Raw genomic sequence first — 23,607 nt, 5'->3', positions numbered from 1 at the left:
TATCACCTTGGAATAGAAGAACTTCTATATAAGAACAACTTTCTTGGGCTTCACCGGTGGTGCAACAGGTTGAGCACCATGCTGTGAAGCTGTCCGCAGCCTCTGCAGCACGGGTTTGATTCTCGGCCTGCCAGGGAGAAACCTTCATGGTGCGGCAGACCTCTCCTGCCTTGCCCGCTGCTCCCCTCAGCAGTGTCTTCGGTCCTTCTGCCTGTTCTGCATCCTGCTCTGTCTCTGGTGAATCCTCTCACCCTCCCGCGTCTCTGGCCTATACCCCAGCTCTTGCACAAAAATAAATAAATCTTTAAAAAAAAAGAACTTTCTTATATACAAACATCCTTCCAATGAATGTATATGGTTGATTTGTTTTTTATAGGTAATCTTGCACTAAATGTCTTTCAAGTCATAATTCTTTGCTTATTTGTGGGGGAATTATTCCTAGAAGAGGAACTAGCAGAACCAAGAATATTAACATTTTAAGACAAAAATTTTCCAGAAAGGTGGTAACAATTTATGTTTCCACAACAGTGTAGGAGTGATTCCCTCAGGGCATCGAGTATTCGCAGTTTCTTAATCTCTGCTAATTTGAAGGATGAAAATGAACAGTTGTCAAGATTTGCATTTCTCTAATTAGTAATGAGATTGAACTTCTTTTTTCTCTTCTTTTCTGGCAACTGCATTCTTCAGGGAGTCATCCATTCCAGCCACTTCAGCATTTACATACTGGGAAAGGCTTGCGTTTATTTATTGATGTATAAAAGCTCTTTATATATGAAGTGCATGGGTTCTTAATGCATTTTTTGGTTAGGAAAATAAAAAAAATATTATCATCTTCAAGTCTTCCAAAATACAAAAGTTTACATTTTGATGTTATTAAATCTATTTTTTTCCTTTGTAATTTATACTAACAATTTTTTATTTACAAAAGTTTTCCCCAGCTATTCAAAGACTAGTCTCTAATGGTTTGATTTTGGACAGTTCATCTCCAATCCACTGAGATGTGCTGTCACATGCTGCCAGATAGGGATGGCATAAATATAAAGGGTACACAGAAATAAATATATAAATGCATATTTTTTTCCAAAATGCCACCTAGGTGTGTGGTCTCGGCAGTGCTGGCTGACCCCACCTCACCCTCTATCCCCTCCCTTCTCACACTTTATGGGGTCAAGTGTCTGAGTCCATGTCCTGGAGTCCATCTAGTCTTCTGCCATATTAATAATGACTTAATGACTATAGAGAAAAATTAAGTCCTAAAAATATCTTCCCTTCAGGTACATGGTAGGTGGTCTTCCTGTTTTTTGATTTAGGTGTAATTTTCTTCACATGCGTTGCTTGGGTTTTGTCAATGTTCAGGTGGAAGAGAGACGAGAGGGTTGGATGCTGACTAGGACTCACTTAGCTTCAACAAAACGTTCAGCAACAATAATAAGCAGTAACTAGACATCTCTGCCTGAAACTCACACTCTTAAAAATCAGAAAATAATGTAAAATCCAGGCACAGCTACTTCTTTGGAATCAAGTCGCTTCCTCCTACTTGACACAGCCCCAGAGTCTCCCGGGTCAATCCACTGCTCCCCTGCCACCCCCAGTCTGATTTCACGGAGCAGATTGAGAAAAGTGGGGTGCACATTGGCTCAGAGCTGCTCCAAGTCCTGTGGTGGGAAACGTCAAATCTCGAATGTGAGTCTCCACGTCTGACTCTGAGCGTTGTCTCTAAAGGTCAGAATTTTACAAACTCCAAAGTAAAAAGTTTCCGTAGGAATGAAGGGGGGAACAAACCTGACTTATATAGCAAAGATGAAGGTCTAGTTAAAACAGTGAAGATAGTTCCAAATTCAGAAATTACCTTAAGGCCCCCCCTCCCTAGCAAAAACAGCAACCGTGTATACCGAATCAACGATGTACAAAAGTGACAGAAAGAGAAGAGCCACGTTGTTGAAGGAAAGCCCAGCCAGGCAACGGTCCTGCAGGGGCGCAGGGGGGACTCGCGGGCTTACCTGTGATAAGGGCATCGGGGCGGGACTGCTCCTTTCTCCAAGCAGGAACAAAAACTGTAACATCTTTGTGGCCTCTCTCCAAAAACCAGTCCACAGCCAATTTTATTCCTCGGCAGGAAAATACTTCTTTGTTTCCATGGCTGAAAGATTAGTTGAGAACAGTTAACATACAGCAGAACCCAAATGCAGCTCAATTGACTGAAACTTGTAAGAGACAATGACTGTCATCACAATGGGGTCGGGCCATCTCAAAGGTAAGGTGAAGTTGTGTGTCCAGAGAAACATTAAGGCCAACTTCAGGAGTCGAAAATCAAGAGTGCGGGAAAACATTTCATAATTGGGAATGATTAATGAGTGAAGAATGAAGTGAATTTTCAACTGCAAATTTGTAAAAGTTGAGTTATAAGCTCTTCTTGATCTGGAAAGGGGGAAGACAAGGGGCTCAACCATAGCATGAATCATTTCAGTCAAATGTACAAAAGTGACAGGAAAAAAAAAATCTGTAAAGGGCCCCCCTGGTGGCCTAGGGGTTAAGTCTCAGCGTTATCACACGATCACAGCTATGGGCTGAGTTTGATCCCCGGCCAGGGAACTACCCACATGACGCAGCAGACCTCTCCTGTCTCGCCTGAGGCTCCCCTCAGCAGTGTATTTCAGTAGATCTGCCTGTTCTGCTCCCCACTCTGTCTCTGGTGAATCCTCTCATCCCCTCCACCCCTGGCCTATACCCCAATTCTTCTATGATAAATAAAAATGTAGAGACGACTTGGCTCCCACAGATGTGTCCTAGTGGTCTGGGGGCAGACTAGAGGTGAAATCAAACACACTGGAAGTTCTAGAGATGAACTCCCAGTTCATCTGGGATGAGAGAGGGAGAAGTCTGAGGTCACAATGTAGACAAGAAGGATAGCCTGATAACCCTGCCATTGCCCCAGCAAGTGATACAAAGTGATGTTAGGTTTCACGGAAAATACTGAAATGTAATAATTCTTCTGAATTACTGTAGGAAATGATGTGGTATCTTCTCTCAGGAGAAAATATACACATGTACATACATATATACACACACATTATTCCTAAATATAAAAACTCCCCTTCCTAAAGCCTGGCTGTAATTTTCTTTTGTGTTAATGCTTTGAAATCCAAGTGTATCCTGCTCTGCTAGTCAGCAATGTGGTTTGGTTACTAAGACTTGAGTTTCTAGGGTCTCTCTGGTGGCACAAGGGGATAAGACGCAGCCTATGAAGCAGTCCGCGGCCTCTACAGCACGAGTTCGATCCCCTGACAGCCAGGGAGCTACCCACATGGTGCAGCAGACCTCTCCTGACTTGCTCACGCTCCTCTTAGCAGTGTATTTCAGTCAATCTGCCTGTTCTGTTTCCCACTCTGTCTCTGGTGAATCCTTTCACCCCCCGCATCTCTGGCCTGTACCCCAGCTCTTGTATGCATAAATAAATCTTAAAAAAAAAGACTTGAGCTTCTGGCTGTAAAAAGGGGACTTGAATAAGCATCCCCGCTGCCCCCCTCCCCCGAGGGATTTCATTGGCTAAGATGATTGTCACATTGTACTCACTCTAGAAATAGAAGTTCCAGCTCCTAACTAAAGAACCTTCAGAAAATGTGTGTCAACAGCAAACCATTTACAATCCCAGTGCCACAAGCTTTTACAGATGCTAACACAGGAGATCTGACCGTGACCACTAAGAACACAGGTTGTACCTTAGTGTCTTTCCTTTCCGTTCTGCTACACCACCTGCCAACCCCACCCTATAAAGCCTCATAGGGAGAAAAAGCAAGAGGATAAAGGTACTACCATGTGAATGGGAAGCAGAGACATATAAAGACCCTGAGATTCTGAGCAGGTAGGCCTATGTCTACCTGATCTTGTTATCTGAGGAAAAATAACCCCCCACCCCGAATTTGTTCCAGAAACTGAAGTCAAGTTTTCTGTTATTTGCGGCAAATACATCCTTAACTGCTGCATTTGTCATACCATAAACCAAGAGGAAAGGTCTAGTAACACCAGAAGCAAATATATTTTAAGACAAAACATTACTAGGGACAAAAAGTTATTACATAATAATAAAAAAGGAACAAGTCACAAGAAACATATAATAATTGTGAACTCAGTGTCCATATGAGTAATACAGAAGATCACAGATCACTTCAAGAATCCACAATCATGCTAATTGACAGACAGATGAAGCAGAAAACATTTAGGAAGGCTATTCATGACTGGAACATTCAATTACAAGCCTGATCTAATGCAGAGAAACAAAACCCAGCACAAAATTAAAGAAGATATTTTTAAGAATACACAGTAGAGTAAAAAAATTGGCAGCGTAGTAGGCCAGATTTTACCCCTCACCAGGAATCTGTGTCATACAGAGAATACTCTTCAACAGTTATTATACTGACCGTTATTGTTCAAAATTTAATGTTGCTATACATCGGCAAACCCAATTCAGAGCTTAAAAAAAAAAGATCCCATTGACAATATACTCTAAAATTTTCAGAGGAAATTACAGTAGACATTCACATCAGGATAGGGAAATAGTTTTTAAAGAGGGCATGCAATCATATGCTATCAAGGAAAAGATGGACACATTTGAGATGGACACAATTCTTTATGCAGAAATCCCATAAATAAAATAAAAATGCTATAGACTGAGAGAAGATACGTGCAAGAAGACCAACCAAAATGCTAGGACTCAGAATACAGAAAGTACTCCTATCCATCAAAGAGTAACCAGATTTTTTTTTCAATGGCAGAAAATATGAAGTGAATCCACAGAAGAGGAAACCCAAATGACCAACAAGTATATGAAAAGATGTTCAGTAGTGGAGAAATGTAAATTAAAGCCAAAATGAGACATCACTTCACACCCATCAGATTGGAAAAAATAAAGTCTGCAAACACCAGATGTTGCCAAGGATGTGTGAAAGCAGGAACTCATACATTACAGGTGGGAGTGTAAATTGGTGTAACTATTTGGGAGAGCAATTTGGCAATTCTTTATAAAGGAGAAGGCGTGCTTTCTCTAAAACACAGCAACATACCACACCCAGGTACAGCAAAACTGCACAGTAACTTGCAATCACATTGCATGCAAATCAGCAGTTGGTTTTTCCTGCTCGGTCCAGCCTCAGCTCCACAGGTAGGTTCTGCACCCACAGGGGAGGGGCGTGGAGGGCAGGGAGGGAGAGGCAGGTTAGTGGGGGTGTGTGTGGGGGTATCTCCCAGCTCTCCAGGTCTTGCCCAGCCAGGCTTCCCTGGATCGTGTCCTGGAAATGAATGTTATCTTTTACATCCCTGGGATGGCTGCTGTTGTCTGGCAGCCACCGGGACCCAGAACCACCCTCAAGAGTAGTATTAAAAGCCTGAGCACTTACTACCAGGTGAGGGAACTTCCACAGATTTGGGAGGATGTGGGAGACTGAACTGAATCTAACCTTACTAGGGTGTGTGGAAGGATGTGAGGGATTGTAGGTTCTGGATACAATGTAAGGTGCCAACAGTAGGAGGTTCTCTTAAAAATGACAAAAACAGAGTAAGCAGATAAAAAATTATGAAAAACAGGATGTCTGAGTAAGCACCTTGTAGTTACTTGTGCAAATTAACTGTTGAGTGTTTGAAAACTATAGCTTTAATTCCCTATCAGTAGAGAAGAAAATAGTTCTACAGTAATTTATGGACTGTATCTGTATGAATTCATGGTATTTTGCTCAGCAGTAAAATGAGCTAATTCTATATTTATGAATTGGCATGTTCCTTTGGGTCTCGAGTTTTTTTTATTCTAACAATTTGGCAGTCAGGATGGTAGAGCGCAGAGAATCCTTCTGCTGGGTGATTTTGTTGGAAGATGTGTGGCCACCTTTGATTTACTTAAGAGTCCCTGGATGTCTGCTAAAAATAAAAAAAAAGTGCTCCTTTGACCACTTTGGCTCAGTGGGGTTGGGTTCCCAGGGAAATTTCCAAATCCTTGCAGTAAAATTAGAGTTACTATTGAGCAAAATGGGTAATACGGGCTCAAAGGGCGCATGCAATTTGCCCCCGGCTCTAATAGCAGAAAAATAGAAGCTTGCCAGCAGGTCTGTTTCTTAAAAGGCTGCCGTGTTTGGAACAGGTCTACATAAAAAAATCCTGGTGGTGGGCAATGGCTAGAGGAGGCTCATTTGAAGTCGAGAAATAGTCCCATTTACAGAGGTTTTTAGGAAAAAACCTCCTTAAAATGAATGGGAAAAGGTATCTCTGGAGCTCGGGAAATAAGCAAAAGAATGAACCGGCCAGTCATAAAGAAGGAAGAAGCAGAAGGAGGAGATTCAGAAACTGAAAGCTCATTTTTCTCTGTCTCCAGGGTCTCTCCCCTTCTGCTCTTGCTACTTTGACTCCCTTTTTCTTCTCTTTGCCTCCATCTAGGACTTGGAAGAAGGAGATGATGACTCTGGGGTGGGTGGTTCCCAGGGGTTCTAGGAAGAGGGAGAACTGCCAGTTTTATTTGAATACACTAACATGGACCCCACCTCAAAACTCACCCTCACACTCAATGCAAAACATGGCTAGGACAGCAGAAGTGATCAAGAGGAAGGAACGAAGCGGCTGAGAATTTAGATAAGAGGCTGGCCTAGAATTAAGGCTGGTGAATGGTTGCTCTGATAACGTGGAAGGAAGGGGAAACACAAGGAGTCAGAGGATTAAACAGCAAAATGAGACCGAAACCACAGGACCATAGAAACCTACTTTTCTACTCAATGGGAAGAGAATCAGCCCTATCCCTTTGGCGTTCTAGGGACTCGGAAGCCTTTTAGAAGTCATGCGGGACTGCTGGGTGGGACTGGGGTGGTAAGAGTGCATCTTTCTTGCCCAGCTGATAGCACCTGTCTTCAGAGTTATTTCCCAGCACTCTGGAAAGATCTGCAGAGTTATGCATGAGCTCTACAGCATGTTTTCAGCTCTTAGCCCTGTGCGCAAGCATGGACACTGGCTGCTGCATGGAAAGAGGACTCTGCTTAACTAATGAAACAGGCAGGATGGGGCAGAAGGTAACCCCCCACACAAGGGAGTGGCCTCAGGCACCCGCTCCAACTGGCTGCTCCACTGGCTGCTCCCCATGCCTGGATAACCATGAAGAGGCACTGCTGAGAGCAGTCTTAGAAGCCTTTCTGCAGAGGAGCAGTGCTCCTTCTGGATGAGTCCCCGAGGCATTTCCTAAATTAATAGGGATGGATTCTAGGGCAGATCAGGGCAGTCCTAGAGTCCCCCACATCTGTAACAGTCCAGTTGTAGTTCCCAAGCAATCGAAATAATATGGCGTCTGCTATATGTTATAACCCCACCATATATGTTACCCACCAGAGAGCTAAAGTATACTGTTTATTAATGTGGCATTAAGTTAGTCACCAGTGATGGTTAATAGATGATGAAGGTCTATTTTGCAATGCAGAAAAAATAAATCAGGCACCACATATTTTAGTGTAGTTTGCCTCAATATGGGACCTAAAAAAGGGGACAAAGGCCAACCGTTCCGTATGCCGCATCTAGGAAATGCAGTATCACACATTACATTGTTAAGTTACATACAAACAAGCCGTTAGCCAGGTTAACCACAGTGCAAGAAGGGCAGGTTAGCAATTATCACTGTCATTTCCCCGTGTAGACGAGTCGAGTAATCGAAAACCAGAGGGAGACCCAGACAGGGAGCGAGGGCATCTGTTGCAGGCGGCGCCTCTTTTTAATTCTTTTCATGGTGAGTCTCCTTTCAATTATCTTTTTCCTTCCCGAAACTTGATTTTGCTATAGTTTGAGTCTTTGCTTTGAATTAACATGTTGCTTGTCATGCTCGGAAAGAACCTTGGAAATCTTAGGTGATTTTTATTTCCTTTAAAAAATGGATGTAATCAGCTTGTTACTCTATGATCAAAGAAAAGCTATTCTTTCAAAAAGTCTTTCCAGAATGCGAGTGAAATCTAAGTATAAAAAGCTTACCTAGAATGGCATGTTTACTTGTACTACTAACAAAGTTTTTCAAGTATAGGCCAATAGTGGAAATAACAGTTTTTGGAACTAGATGTGAGTTTCAGCATTTTCCTCACCACTTTTCTAGGTAACCCTGGACAAGCTGCTTATTGTGAATTCAATTTTCTCATTTAAAACGGAGATAATCCCACCTAGCTTATGGGGTTGTAAGAACTAACTATGGTGACCCCCACGAGGCACCCTGCGGAGTGCCTGGCACCTACAAGGCTTCAAGAAATTAGCCCCTTCACTTTCTCAAGACCCTTAATCCTAAATTTTAGGGGATGGAAAAGGGCTTGCTATGGAACGAAAATAAAACCAATACGATAAATCTGTAGTAGCTTTAAATTCAACACAGAATGTAAATCATGATTTTTTAGAGCAACCTGTTTGCTGGGTAGAGATCACCAAACAGGGTTAGTTTTCTTTAAAGAAACCAAAAAGACAATGGGCTGCTCTGTTACAGCTTCTGTTGCTCGCCTTTTATTCAAATGAAACACTTGACCTATAAGTTTCCTAGACGCTCTGCTGGGAGAGTCAGTATGTGCATTAAGCTGCCAGGACTTCAAGGGGCCATCACATCAAGCCACGTATGAGGCTGAGGCCAGAGGTCAGGGCTTGTCAGTAAGGTGCCTGCAGCAAAGGAGAGTGAGAATTGAGAAGCCCTTTCAACGACGGAGCCATATTTGAATCTCTAGCACCAAAGGCCTTCAAATTCAGACACAGGTTAATTATATTATGGAAAGTCAGGACATCGATCACAACAATCACTATTAATAGCAATGTCATCATTATAATACATACTCACGGGTCACTAGATTACTAATATAGCCACGTATTCTTTTGGCAATTTTGATGATGTGATGTGATTTTATTATTTTTTTTTTTTGCAAATTTTAGACTGAATTAACACATAAACACTTTTGGACAAGTGAAAAGAGATTTTAACTTTAAAGAACCCAAGGTTAGGGATTAAATAAGCAAATTTGATGTACAGGAAAGTGCGTTGCCTATTGGTCTATTAAAATACATGACATTGGTTGATAACTTGAATTATGTACCCAGAGCGAAAAAGAGCTGCAGTGGGATAGAGTTAATATTTGTCTTTGTCAGACTCCACACAGATACAGCGGAACAACAGAAAAACTAGCTCTGATTCTTTGAGTCTTAGTCTCGAGGCTTTTCTTCGCAACAATAAGAGAAATGTGGGCACTGCCAACTCACCAGCAACAAACACTTATGACACTCATGTAGGGGGACATTAAGTTGCCTTTTAACTAATGTGATGCCCGAATGGAGGTGGGGTTTAAAAAACACTCCACTGAGAGGCTGTCAAAGAAAAAAACAATGTGAACTACATTTATAATTTTAAATGATCTGGTACAGCACCTCAAGAAAAGTGATAAATTGCAACTAATTTTAGTAATGTCTCATCTAATTCAATGTATCAAAAAATTACCAATTTAGCATATAATCGAGATAAGAATGATCGATTCAGTTCACATATTTTTGTGCTAGGTTTTCAAAATCTGGCATGTATTTTACATTTACAGAGTAGTTTCACTGGGACTAGACACATTTCAGTTCCCGCACTGTAGCGGTGCTCCCCAGTGAGCTACACCTAATTCTGATCCAGTTCTGCTAAAGGGCCAACACCAAATGTGAATTTCCTCTGGCCATTCGTAGTCTTCCTTGCAGTCTAAGCCCAATGCCTGGACCAGCTGCCAGGAGGCCCTCATTAACTCTAAGCTGGGGCTGTCCTTAAATTGTTACCAGGCAACAGGGCAAGAGCTCAACAAATCACTGGGTCAGATTTGAGGGGCCAGGTAACACCGCCTTTGATAGCCAAATCCACACTGAAAAGAGTGTTCAAGTTCATGTAATTTCACAAACCAGGTCAGATGTGTTAGAGGACTTGTGCCGTTTGGAAGATTAATCAGAAAGTTTAAAACCTGTTCACACAAACTGCTAAGTTCTGCTTGTGTACTGTAAAGAGGGAGGCGTAGCCCAGGAAGAATTAGGAAAACTAGGTCAATGCATACATTTTCTCTGATCATATTCTGACTCTCAAGTCTGTGTCTGATCTCTAGTCAAACTTTAAGGAAGGAGCTTAAACGATTCGCCGGAGTGCTTTTGTACATCCTAGTGAACATCCAGATTTGTGCTAACACCAGCTGGTTTCTAACACCAGCCTTTTTGGGGGTGGGGGGACTGGGTGTAAATTCTCAAGCAAACGGCTGCTTTATTTCTCTGTTGGGTGCTATCTGCTTGGTATGTAGACGCAAAGATATTCTTAGTGCATCTTTTTTTCCGGGCGTTGTCCACAACTTAACTTTCGCATGTATTTTCAAACCTAAGTAGGTCTCCTTGTCTCCAATCTTAGCGCTTGAATCCTCCTCTAAACGTCTCTACAGAGTGATGCTTCTTAAAGGCAAATTTGATGCCGCTCTTCCCTTCCCTTCCACATTCTTTTGGTGGTTCCCTATCACTAACAGAGAGATGACACAAGCATGGAGGCTGCTGGTCCACGTGGAGTTGTTGGCAGATAACGTATCTCCGAAAACTGCAGAAACAGGCAGCAACAGGGCCGCCAGCCAGGATGTTTGTTCTAAATCCAGAAACCTTGGCAAGCTGACTGAGACAGAGCACTACACTGCCAGGTTCTGGGGCTTTCTTGTTCACCACTTTTATGGTATGTAGTATCTGGTAGCTGCTAGAAGGGGATATGGAAAGAGTTCACTGGAATGAAGTCAGTGACAAAGCCATCGAAGCACATTGAAACGATCAAGGACTGTCAGGAAATCAAGGGCTCTGACACCAGCTTATCAGACATGGTCCCATCCCTCAAGGCTCCCAGGACTGGACTTTGTTCCTAACAGACATGTCAAGTGAACCTAAAACTGGAGGGAAGTTGAAAGAGCACTGGATTTAAGGAGAAATGTAGATTTCAACTTTTGGTTACCAATTCTATACCCCACTGCTGAACTACCTCAAGTTTAATGGAATCACAAATTTTGGAGAATCACAAAACTATCTGGGGGAAAATAACACAAGAATTTCTTGTGTTACAGAAGTATGATAGATATTAGTTTTGTGGTTACCTGTTTTTTTTTTTTTTTAAGTACACGTTCTGTGGTATAACCGTAGTATCAAGTGTTTGATTAAGATGCCTATTTGCTGAATGATCAATTTCCTAAATTACTGAGAATTTATTTAACTATAATTAAATACATCTTTTGCCAAAAGTTGTTAGTCTAGCGCCATTAAACATAAAAATCTTGTTTCATGTTTCAGAATCCAAGTTCTTACTGAATGCTTGAAATTTTTTGGTAAGGATTAGATGAAATAATGTATTTTGTTCTGTATTTTTGTTCTGTAGAACTCATAATAAAGACACTGATACAGGAAAAGGAAAGAAAAAAATTGCTTCTCCCCCCGCCCCCCATAAAATTTTCTTTTCCTTGAGGTTACAAAAGTTTACAACACTGTAGGATTCAGGTGTGCAGTTTCCAGCCTCAGGTATATATATCACATCCCAGTTACCACCAACAACCAGAGGGGGAGGATGAAAGCTTGAAATATTTTAGGGAGAGGCTTAGCACTGACTCTAAACTTAGTTTACTCTTTTCCATTCTTGTAAATTAGGTCGTCTTTGCTCACACCCAGCAGTGAAACAACCATCGCAAATCATGCTAGACTAAGTTCTGGGTATTTGTCAATTTTTCATGAACTGCTCATTTGATAAACTTACTCAGAGTATCTTTCAACGTGACATGTTGACAACAGAATCTTACTGAACTACTCCCCCACAAGGCAACATAGGATCCCTGCAACTTGGGGACCTGTGCTTGAAGATCTGAGAGCCCAGGTAACACAGTCTTGTCCCAGAGCAATTTGGGGTGTCTCTATAAAGACCAAGTCTCTCTTACGAAACTGTAAAATCACCACTGAAAACCAATGGCGCTAAAGCGTGAAGTTAAAATTGAATATACCCAGAGGGCCCAAGAACAAGATGGACTGTTCCTATGTTTGTTAAACACTGCATGATAAAACTAGGACAACTAAGTGCTCATTATATTAGCTACTATAATCTGACTCTTTAATGTAATAATAACTTATTTACTAAGGACCTATTACATGTCAGACACTTGGTATCAACTGTCCCTAGTTCTAACAGCAAGTCTACAAGAGAAGAACTCCCCTTTTTATGATTTGGCAAACTGAAGTTGGCAAGCGTAAAGAATTTGCTCAGAATCACAAAGTATGCAGAGAATAAAATGTGTGTTTTTTAACTATCAATTTTGGCATGACTTTGCTTTCCTACTTTTAATTTGCATCTGAAGAATCATTTATATCTGTCAGTTCCATAACTAGCATTTAAATGAAGCTAAAATAAATTCATCTCACATTAGGGAATGGAATCTGTCTGGGAGATCAGAAAAGAAATAAAATAGTATTCTGTTCTTAACTCACCTCCATATTTACATATAATTAAAATTTATTATTATATGTATGCATTTATTACATAATAGATCTGCTACACTTACGAGCAGGGTATTACTTTCAAAAGTATGTTATAGTTTATGCAACATGAAACAATGAAAAAATCTTTGCATTTTTGTTAAATTAAGATTTTTTTGGAGCTGAAGTAGCTACGCATTTTTAAGAGACTTTTTTACTTTATGTAGATCTTCAAAATGGCAGAAAGTACAAGTTCATCGTGCATTTTCATGAGTGCTGGCACTTCCAAAGTTATGGACGTGGCACCACATTTTATTGTGACTGACAGAAAAATGGTGCTAGGCTAAAAATTATTCTTTCCCGAAATGCCTGAAACAATTCCGTTTAAGTAGCAGGTTAAACTAAATGCTGGGTGAGGAGGGAACACTTGGCATGGTCCCACCCTCACAGCCAGGCAAACCGGGTGGAGCCGGAAGGTGGCGGGAGTGGCAGAAGTTTGTTTTTATCATTACATCAGGACTGGCTGTGTGGAATGCCTGCATTATGCCATCTATTTTTGCAGCAAAGTCTTCCTGTGGCTCATTCTCACTGGGTGGGATGAGCAGCCGGTGAGTTTTATGTGAATTTTCAGTTGTCCGGGAGCTTCTCGTTGCCTGGGGAACTGGGTTCTGGTCACGTGAGTGCACGTGAGGTTAACCCCGCTGCCACAGCGTTTCTCTGAATGACATCCCTCCCAGAAATTCTCTTCCCTGAGCTCCAGTTCTATAAACCTGAGGCTGTTTTCCCCCTGTGGCCTGTTTCTGCCTGTTCCAAATGTACTTCCCTCCAACGCCAAATTCTCCGTGTGCGCCTTTCTTGTCTCCTCCTTCAGATCTTGGCTCTAGAAAGGAAGACTTTCCTGTTAGCGCGCCCTTCCTCTCCTGTAGAGCGGTCCTTGTCCCCTGTCCTCGCGGCTTATGCAGTCTCATTCACGAAGCAAACTCCTTTTACCAACTCTTCCTCCCCTTTCTTTCCTTCCTGTCACCTTTCTGGGCTCACAGCCCAGCTGTAGCCCTCCATTTCCTAGCATCCTGAGATGCAGTCTTGAACCCCGGCGGGCGCCGACCTGCTGGCTGTCAGGTCCTCTGGTCTTTCTCCAGTAAACCCACAGGACAGTCTCCCCTTGCAGCCTCTTCCTCCCCGAGTTCAAGGGCAATTGTGTGTCTCTCGATTTCTCTGGCCATCACCTTGCTCTACCTCCTCCCGACCTGCAGCTAGTAACACCTTCTCTGCTGAGTGGTTCTCAACACTGGCTGTGCGACAGAAATACCTTGGCACTTCTGAAGATAGTTACCTGGGCACCACGATGGTCCCAGGGCATCAGTCTCCAAAGGCAGAGTCCTGGAGGGCGTGTTTTTAAAGAGCCCCTCTGGTGACTCTGGTGAATGGACCTATCACAGGACCTATCACCCCAACCTATTACTCTCTGCCTTGGCATTTCATGATTTCGGGGCCTTACATATTATCACATTGCTAAGATAACCATCCACGAGTTCTGGATTATTTTAAGGAACAATAAAAAATAAACAAAAACAAAAACCAAAAACCATTCTTCAGCCAAGTTTTGGAAAGATTAAACAATGGAGAGGTTATTTTACTGCAGGACAAGTGCACACTTCACACCTCCATGACGATGAAGGCCGTCTTTTACCATATCAGAAAGGATGGTTTGCATCCCAATAGCTCTCTTACCTCCTATAATCCTGCTCGAAACATCACTGCTAGATTATCTGTATGAAGTACCACCCTATTTTTGACATTCCCCTCCTGAATCTTCAGTTAGAGCCAAGTTTAAGTTCTCTAGTTTGGCACCGACGGGTCTGAAAGATTTGGCTCAAACCATCTCACTTTCTTCTTGTCTTTCACTGACGATGAAAAAAGTGTGGAGACACTGAAGTCAGTCCTATTTGGTCCTGAATTATGTTTTGCCTGGGGCAGATGATTTAAACCCTCATTTGCACGTAAGTGAGAGAAAGATAATACTGCCTCCACCTGGAAAGGTTATTTTGAGGATTACACTTCGACAGTGTAAAGACAGTGGCTCTCCAATTTCAGCAGGCGTCATTGTTAGCGGGGATCCTGGTCACAAAAGGAGATGCCTGGGCTACACTCGGATCTGGACCTGGCAGGTCTCTGGAACTACACTGCCCAATATGGCAGCCATGTGCCACATGTGGCCACTGGGTGCCTGAAGTATGGCTGATCCAGACTGAGATATAAGGGTAAGATACCCAGTGTTCAGATTTAATATGAAAGGAGCAATGTAAAAATATCTCAATTTTTTTTCACTGATTACATGTTTAGGATATTTTATCCTAACTGAAATATATTATTCACATTAATTTTACCTATTTCTCTTAACATTTCAATGCTGGTACCAGAAAATCAGAAAATGACTCCTGTGACTCGCATTGTACGTCCGTTGAATAGCACTGATCTTGGGCTTCCTGGTGGCCTAGAGGTAAGTCTCATCAGTGCTATCACCCTCAAGGCCCAAATCTGGCCTGAGTTCATCCCCGGCCAGGGAGCTGACCCACATGGCGCGCAGACCTCTCCTGCCGCACCCGCTGCTCCCCTTAGCAGTACTTCATCAGTCTGCCTGTTCTGCTCCCCACTCTGGCTCTGGTGAATCCTCTCACACACCCCTCCCACCCCCCACACCTCTGGCCTACACCACAGTTCCTCTACACAAAAATAAATAAAATTAAAAAATAAAAAAAGAATAGCACTGCTCTAGATCACACAATTGTGGCAAGTTCCCCAGATGTGGTAGACGTGTGATAGGTATCCTCTGACCACCTCTTGAGGAACAATACATGAAATCCCAAGCTCTCTGAAAGAGGAACTGGTGCACTTACATAGCTTTCTTTTCACCCCGCTCTAAATATCGTGGACACTTCACTACACATTAATTGTAATGCGCTTTAAATTTTGAGCCATCCAAATCCACCCAAAAGTATTTCATGGGTGCTTTCCCCAGTCGTTAAATAATTATTTTGAACTGCCTATCTTAAAGGGAACCAAAAAAAATATGTAACTATAGCTTGTGATTTCTTTCCAAATCAATAGGTGAGTTTCTTTAAAAAGGCCAAAAAAAAAAAAAATAAATAAAATAAAATAAAAAAATAAAGCACAACAAAAGTGTGGATTTTCCCGACGGTTGTTTGATTTCATGTAGAACAGCCTGTTTAATCGACTGGCTCCCCAAACTGTTGAATTTATCGAACTCAACTTCTTCATTTAAAAGTCGTGATGAACTTGAGGAACATTCGGTAATTTTTATACACTAGAAATCCAGCCACATGAGACCAAAAAAGACTGATCTGGGGTGGTGGGGGGCATGGCGGGGGGCCTCTATTCGGGAAGACAGATGGGGAGAACAGGGGCGTGCTCTGGCAGGAGGGAGAAAGTCCAACGAGACACACAGGCAGGGAAACGTGCGCCAGGGTTGGGATGCGGCCCAAGCGAGGCCTGACTTTAATGACCGCGAGCGCAGCAGCAGCAGCTCCACCGCCAGCAGCGCCCTTTCAAGAAGGCTCAGCAATCAATCCCCAGCGACGATTTCCCCACTCACCTCATCGCCACGTTGCTGCCGTCGATAACGATCGGCCTGAGATTCTCGCCGTCGTCCGTGGCCACCTCTTGCAGGGGGGACTCGGCGCGCTGGGCCTCCAGGGAGGCCGCCTCGCGCACGGCGCTGCGGGCGGTGCTCGCTGACGGCTCGGCCTCGCTTTTATTTCCCAGTTTGACGAGTTCCCCCAGGATGTCGTTGATTAAAGCCTCGGTACCGAGTTTGTGGAGCACGAGCTGGACCTGGTCTTCGGAATAGCCTAACTTGAGCGCAAACTCCAGCTTGGTCTGGTATTCGCGCACCACGTCGGGGGGCTTCTTCCCCTCGGGGGCCGGCGCCGGGCACTCCTCGGGCTGGAAGTCCTGCAGGATCTCGTTGCGCTTGAGGATGTGCGGCTCCAGCCCGGGAGACCTGCACAGCTGCCGGTGCGCCTTGGCCAGGAAGCGCGGGGCGCCCCGCGGGGGCTCGGCCTCGCCGTCCGAGAGCGCGCTGCCTTCCGAGTCCCCCGAGCTCGCGCTCTCGTCGGCCGCCTCCCTGGCGTCCAGCCCGGGCTGGGCTTTCTCCATGGCCGGCGGGTCCCCCACGGGCCAAGGTGCGGTCGTGCTTAAATGTGGGTCGGTGCCCTCCGCGTACAGGTGGCCGAGGTCGTGCCCCAGGTGATCCTTCAAGCCCATGAGGCTGTTCCGTGTGCTTGACTCCACCTTGCCGTTTTTCCTGTATTCCTGAACGCACAGCACCCCGTATTCCTAGGGGAAGAGGGGAGACGGTCAGAAGCTCACACGCCCTGGGGCCCGGGGTTCCCGCTACCTCCTCTTGGGCGGCCCCGACGGGGCGCACCTGCCACACCCACCCCTTTCCTCGGATGAAGCGGGGCTAGACTTCTTCAACTTCATTTATTGAATTAATGGAGGGGTCGCTGGTTTACAACGCGGGGCACGATCTAGGGAAACAGGTCTACACCGCCTCAGACCGCCGCCACCACGCCACACCTGGGGCGCCTCAGCCTCCAGCACGCATCACGGAGCCCCTCCCCGCCCCACCCCTGCCTCCCTCTCCAGCAGCCTCAACCCTGTGGACAAGTCTAGGGCTTGTTTTGTCAGGAACTGGTGTGTCTGCCCAGTTTTGCCGGAGCCCAAAACCCATATGCCTTCCCCACTGTTACCATGCTCCTCCTCAACCTTCGCGGAAGAGCTTTTCCCACTCCAAGAAAGGCCTGTGTTTCTACAGGGACCCGGGAGGTCACCACCAAGCATGTCTTAGCTATGCTGAAGAGGCTGTGCACATCAGCTCTCAAAGAATTCATAAACGTTTATAAATAGTCTTTTAAAGAGAAAGCCACGTGGCACGAAAAACATTAACTTACTAGCATTGAAAAAATTATCATTGATTTGGATCAAACTTAACAACAATCTAAATTAAAGCTGTTTCAAAAATATGTAGATACGGTGATGAAAAAGCACAGATTCCACAACAGCCACCAATTCCAAAGTGAATCCTAGTCCATTAAGAGATGACTAGTTTTGCCCTAATCTTTATTTTGTGAATATCGAACAGAGTAATAAAATGCAATTTTTTAGTGTTTACGCTATTCTTATTCAGAGGCAAATGGGCTCTTCTATCCTATGCACACTGATAGACAGTAGAGAAATGAAGCATTTCCAATAAAATTAGCAGCATAATTTAATTTAGCATGCTGAATAAACAGTGTTATCTTAATTTTTAAATTTTATGGCAGAAAATTACTCTGATATAACAGGTAATTAGTTAACCATTATCTGCATTTGGTTAAAAAGTCATCTTTTCTCCTACTTTTCCCTTATAGGAATGCTTTCACTGTTTTCAAATGCTTTTGCAGTTTTACTGTTTTCCTTGAAGTATATTGTTATTTCTCTACCAGGAATAGGTTAGCAAAATAAAATTAGTTTCTCCTGTGCTGCATTGTAAGGGCTATATTCACACCAGTAGTTTGCTTATTAAGGCAATCCCAGTGTTCTAACCACGAATAACATTACTCAGCCAGTGGTAGATGAATTCGAGATTGTCATAAAACAGCTATTTAAATAACCTGAAAAAGAAAATTGGAAAAATATTTGATTATAAGGCTCTTCTTGTCCCATTTACACTAGAAAGGGACTATTATATAAATGTTAAGAGAGAATGCTAAGTGATTTTCTAAGAAATCACAAATCTGAATGCATACTTGGTAAACTTATTAGTGTGTGAAGCGTTTGCCACATAATGAAATAAATTATATTAACTATGGTAAATACTAGAGCAAAGAACATGGAATCTTTAGCTCGATAACAATACGCTTAAAAAACTCCTTCAGGGTAGAACGCCCTACATGAGTTTCTTCAGGTTTTATCCCTTGAGAAGACAGAGACACTTAATATCACTGCTCTTCTAATATAGCATTCATTAGTTTTAAAGAAACATCAAACTCTCCTAGTTCCCAGTTGCACAAGTGATTAAAAGAAATATTTCCTAGGAGAGTTCTCTTTACATCTGCTTCATTATGAGGCTGTATCCAACTCCATTTTTTTTTCTATTAATGTGGATATGCATGAGCCCAATTATTTAGAATTAAAGGAAGGGATTTTGAAAGCAAATCTTTACACTCAAGTGATTTATTAACTACTGTAATATACTGACACCATAATGCATGTAACAAATCACAACAGCATGCTAATAAAGGGATACAGTTAAAAGAAAATCTGCACTGTGGCCTTCGCAGAGCTACCACCCAAAGTATCTTCAACAAGGAAAACCTATTGGAAGCTGGGCTGCCTGGCAACCAGAAGCTGGTTGCTAAGCTGCACTCTCTTAACATGCCATCATGAATGCTAGCACAGTGAAAGAATAATTTGGTATGAACAAAAGCCTATAAAAGAGACTGGGACTTAAGTGCGTCTGGTTTACCCTCTGAGAACAATGCAGCTGCCAAACCAATCTGGAAGCTCCGACATCATTGTTCTGTAAACCCCACAATCTGCTCTGACTGCAGGAAGTGTATTTAATGGACAACATTTTTGATCTCCCCTGAAAAGTTTGGGTTTTGCATAAGTGCTGTTGTGAGATAATTCTTCAAGATAATGACTCACTGACCAAATCCCCGAATTGAACAAGGAAATATTATTTTAATATTGAACTGTAGGGTTTTTCTTTTGGACTGTTTTGAACATGATGAATACTTTATGAAAATACAGCCAGTGGGGAACATTATAATGAAATGTTGTTGAAAGAATGGGTGAAATTTTTCTTAGTTTTTCCCATTTTTCAAAGAAAACCAAATACTGTAAAGTTTTTAAACTATGAAGTATTTGCCCTAAAAAACTACATTATTCCTCCTATGTCACCTTCAGTCTAATAAAAAAAAAAGTTGATGACACTACATAAATCTGCTCTGCTACATAATTTTATTATATGGCTACAATGATAAAAGAGAAAAAAATGAGATTATCAGTTGCTTGCTTTATGTATTAAATCATATAAAACTCACTGGTACACAAATGTACTTAACGAGTACCACCCACCTTTAACTTGTGATAATTCATATAATCTATATATACTACTAAAATAAAAAGTTAACAATAATTGGGCTAACATTATGTTAAGGAATTAAGGCTAAATGTAACCTTGACCCTACATTTAAAAAAATCAAAATCTAATTTTGTTTAAAAGATTCTAGTTGACCTTTTATTTTCACACTAACAGGCTCTGTTCATCTTCCAAACTTCATGGATTGGCTCAGATAAAGTTATCCAAAGTCTTCTTACCCTCCATAAGCAGTTAAATAATTTTTAGTTTCTATAAATTAACAGACCAAATAGGAAGTAGTACAATTCAGGGCAAATGTGTTCAGTTACCAGGCCTGTAAACTCTGTATTTTCTCCCTATATACAAATTTGAAATAACCTGATTTGCTTTTACCTGCATGGTAAAGATTTGAGTTTTAAAAATTGAATCTCTAAAGTGGTTCCTTACCTACTCATAATTAGTAAAATATTTCCCTAATATAATATGGCACTTAAAAAAAAAAAAACTTGGCAATATCTTGAAATCACTCAATAATAATTTAAATGCTAGTCTAAGGATTTAAAAACTGACGAAACTGATTTCCATCTGCTGTAAAATAATGTGCAAAACTTACAAGCAATTATAAGAGATCTTAGGACAAAGGATGGTATAATCTTTAGTTTTGTTTGTTGTCTTAAAAATGATCAATATGATTTTGAAGTAGAAAACAGCAAAGACCCCAATAACTCACAAAATTTATTATTACATGTAAGGTAGAAAGTATTTTCTCCTACATTTGTCAACTATTTTGTTTAAACTATTTCAGGCTTTCAGGTTTTGCATTTATTCACATGCAAATATATCATCTTCAGTCAAGTATTAACTGGTAAAGACAATTTTCCTCTTTTCATGAAGAAGCACCATAAACAAACTTTCACGTAATAGACCAGAGGTTACCTTACCATACTAACTAATCAAAAACCTCCAAGAAATATGGCTTACCTTTCAAGCTTTCTATCAGGGAGCCATTACAATTGGCCTTTACATACTATATTCATGAACACAAAAGGTACTGGGGAAAAAAATACAATGATCTGAAGACAGATGTCTAAACTTAAAAGCGATACACTCCCTCCCTGTACTGTAATGGAAACAGAAATAGTTTTCCTTGCCAAAGAACTACAAAGTTCAAAAGTACACTATTTGTTGAAAAATAACTAAATGTTCATGCTAACTTTGTAGATGATGATGAACTGCACCAAAATGTTTTAATGGCTAAAAGGAAGCTTTCTATTAGATGGATGTAGGTTTATGATATAATGGCTATTTACTAGAAATTTGTTGCATATACACAGATCCCATTTAGTAAGTAGATTTTCTGGAAGGTTTCATTAGATGACTTGGATCATCTTTCATTTCAAATAAATAAAAAAAACTATTCTAAAGAGTATCCTGGATACACTTAGGATTATTAGAATTATTATTAGGATTAGGATTATTAGAATACAAACTTGGTAAATCAATGTATTTGTTTATAACACAAAGTTACAATACTAAAAAGTGGGTCCTGGTTATTATCTAAATGGTAATACTATGAGAACAATGAAAATAAAATAATGAATATGTAATAAATACCTACTGCTGTAGCCTCTGTGTATTTAATTACCATTGTATTTCAGTGAATGCGGGTGTCTGCACCCCCCCCCAGCTAACAAAGGAAGGATGTCCCTTTGAACAGATTGGTTAATGCTCTGGGGCAACAGATGTCTACTGGAACTGCAGGAGACCAGCAACTGGTGGCCTGCCCATCTTCTGAAAACTTTCAATAGACTTATGCATATGTTCACACAATAGGGCATGTGGTAGAAATGAAAACCTCCTTTTAACCCTTTATGTTCTTTTTTCCCCCTCCCAACTGAAAGATGAAAGTCTTTGTCTCCTCCTCCCTCGCTCATTACAGAACTCTTGAAAGCAATAGTTCTTGGAATGACATCTTCAATCTAATATCTGAAACTAATGCGGGGGGTGGGGGTTGGGGAGGGAGAAGAAGGTGGGAGGAAAGAAACTAGAAACTGTACATGAATACTCAAACTGCTGACAAAGCAAATGAATGCTTAATCATCATATTTAAAACAAGCTGTTTGAAACATCTACCTACATCAATCCATCTCCCCAAGCTAGATTTTTAGGACAATGGTAAAATATATCTAATTTTATTCTCATTTCACAGCACCTGGGTATGAACAGTGACATCTTGAGAAATGTTAAGAATTTGAGAAGACAACATTAAAATTCATCGCTTATCAAAGTATCAGGACATATAACTTATCTTTCAGTCCCAAAGGGGGGACGCCTTGCAATTGCTCACGAAGCTGTAAGCAGTAACTCCAGAATATGAAAATGTAAAAATCTGCTTCACGCACATATTTTACAGAGAGCATCTAAGTTTCTGTTGTTTTATTTTGGCACTGTGCAATAATTTGCAGGCTTTCTTTTCAGGTGCTTTCTATCTTTACAGCGTTTAAATTAATACTCTGACTATTTAGGCAAAGTTTAACTTTCAAGGCATTAAGTAGCACAGATACTCACGTTAGCAGGAAAATACAAAGACATTGGTTTCTGTAGCAGCTTCAGCAGTAACTCCTTAACACAATTTTAGCTGCAGACTTCAGGCAGGCAAGAAGAACAATGAATGGTTGAACAGATGGAATGGCAATGTCTTTGCTTAACCTATTACTGAGAGGAGGAACAGCCAATCATAGGCCAGAGAGCTCACAATTAGTTGGCCGGGCAGATGCAAGCCAACCTCAGCACCCTGCGTCAGGTTCGTAGGTTTCTAAGATAAGCAAGTTGATGTCATTCTCCGGGTCTGCCCCGGGCAGCATGTGTATTAACGAGGGTGTGCAGCAACAATAGGCCATACAAAGCTGACTAGCAGGCAGCTGCTCTATGAGAGCAGAGTCATTAGGGAGCAGGCTGCCAACAAGAAACACCTGGCTTGGGGAGACCTCAGCTTTTCCTCCTTGTCTTTATAATGCATGAAGCAAAGAAACCAATTATATATTAAAGTAGTGAAAGTTGCATGTTTCCAAAAAGTTGAGGCTACACTCTCCTCTATTAGCCTTTTGTTCTTGAGAAATAAAGAAAATGAGGTGTGTCAAAGTAGCAATTAACTATGGTAGCAATGCCTTTGCTTTAACAGATGAGCTACTGGTGAAATGAGACAGAAGGTTAGAGTGAAATTATTCCCCTGAAAGAGAGGGGAAACCTAAATTATTTGTAAGTCTTGGTTAACTTGTTGCTAGACAATAAAACTAAAGGGAGGGTAAAAATAAGATTGCGGCAGAAAAAGGATTAAGAATTTGCAAACAGTTGATTTTTTAAAAGTTCACACTAAGCTTATACAGTAAGAAAAAACAAGTTGGGTCCAACTGTGCCCAGTGAGTCACCTGAACGACTTTCAGACAAAGGTGCTTGACTTCAACCTGCAGTCACCGCCACGGCTTGCCTTTTATCTGTCAGATAATAGCCGAAAGTCCCTTATGGGGGATGCCAGTTAGTCAGGTTAATCAACAAAGCAGATTCTTGCAGGATGTTTTAATATACAACTAAATACAGTGTTTGTATTTCAAATGATGTGCAAGATGTAATACTCAAATTTCAGTTCAGAAACAAGTTAACTTTACAAAGAAGAAAAACTGTGATGTTTTAAAGGCTCTGAAGTAGACCAAACTAAATGAGGAAGCTTGTTATCCCTGATTTATTTCCAAATCCCTGACTGCAGCACTTATAATTTATGGGCCTAAGTGACCCATCTTGAGTGACCTCTGACCAGGAACAAAATGCAACTTAAACATCATAAAGTATTGTGGTTGGGAGAAGAAAAACAAAAGTTGTCCTGCCACCTGCCCATGTGATACAGAACCTACACGTGTGCACACACGTGTGTGTGCTCACTTGCCTCCTCTTTTCATGCCAATGCAGGTCACAAGAGTGAAAGCAAA

General features: G+C 41.7%; 1 protein-coding gene across 2 annotated transcripts in view; it reads right to left on the bottom strand.

Moving 5' to 3' along the window:
* Positions 1 to 23,607, bottom strand: part of ZC3H12C (zinc finger CCCH-type containing 12C) — a 50,166-nt gene that overhangs the window by 5,275 nt on the left and 21,284 nt on the right. The window contains exons 1-3 of one of the 2 annotated variants that reach the window (XM_037505229.2): positions 22,193 to 23,176; positions 16,091 to 16,833; positions 2,001 to 2,140 (exon numbers count right to left, since the gene is read on the bottom strand). In XM_037505229.2, the coding sequence (XP_037361126.1) occupies positions 2,001 to 2,140; positions 16,091 to 16,833; positions 22,193 to 22,216 (907 nt within the window). In that variant the 5' untranslated portion in view covers positions 22,217 to 23,176. Of the gene's footprint in view, positions 1 to 2,000; positions 2,141 to 16,090; positions 16,834 to 22,192; positions 23,177 to 23,607 lie in introns of those variants that run through there. The other variant, XM_037505228.2, reaches the window with a different exon arrangement.

Source organism: Talpa occidentalis, unplaced genomic scaffold (genome assembly GCF_014898055.3).
Source record: "Talpa occidentalis isolate TD23 unplaced genomic scaffold, MPIMG_talOcc4v2.1 talOcc4.12, whole genome shotgun sequence".
NCBI lineage: Eukaryota > Metazoa > Chordata > Mammalia > Eulipotyphla > Talpidae > Talpa > Talpa occidentalis.
The sequence above is the reverse complement of the archived record's forward strand: the minus strand, read 5'-3'. Positions and strand labels throughout refer to the sequence as shown.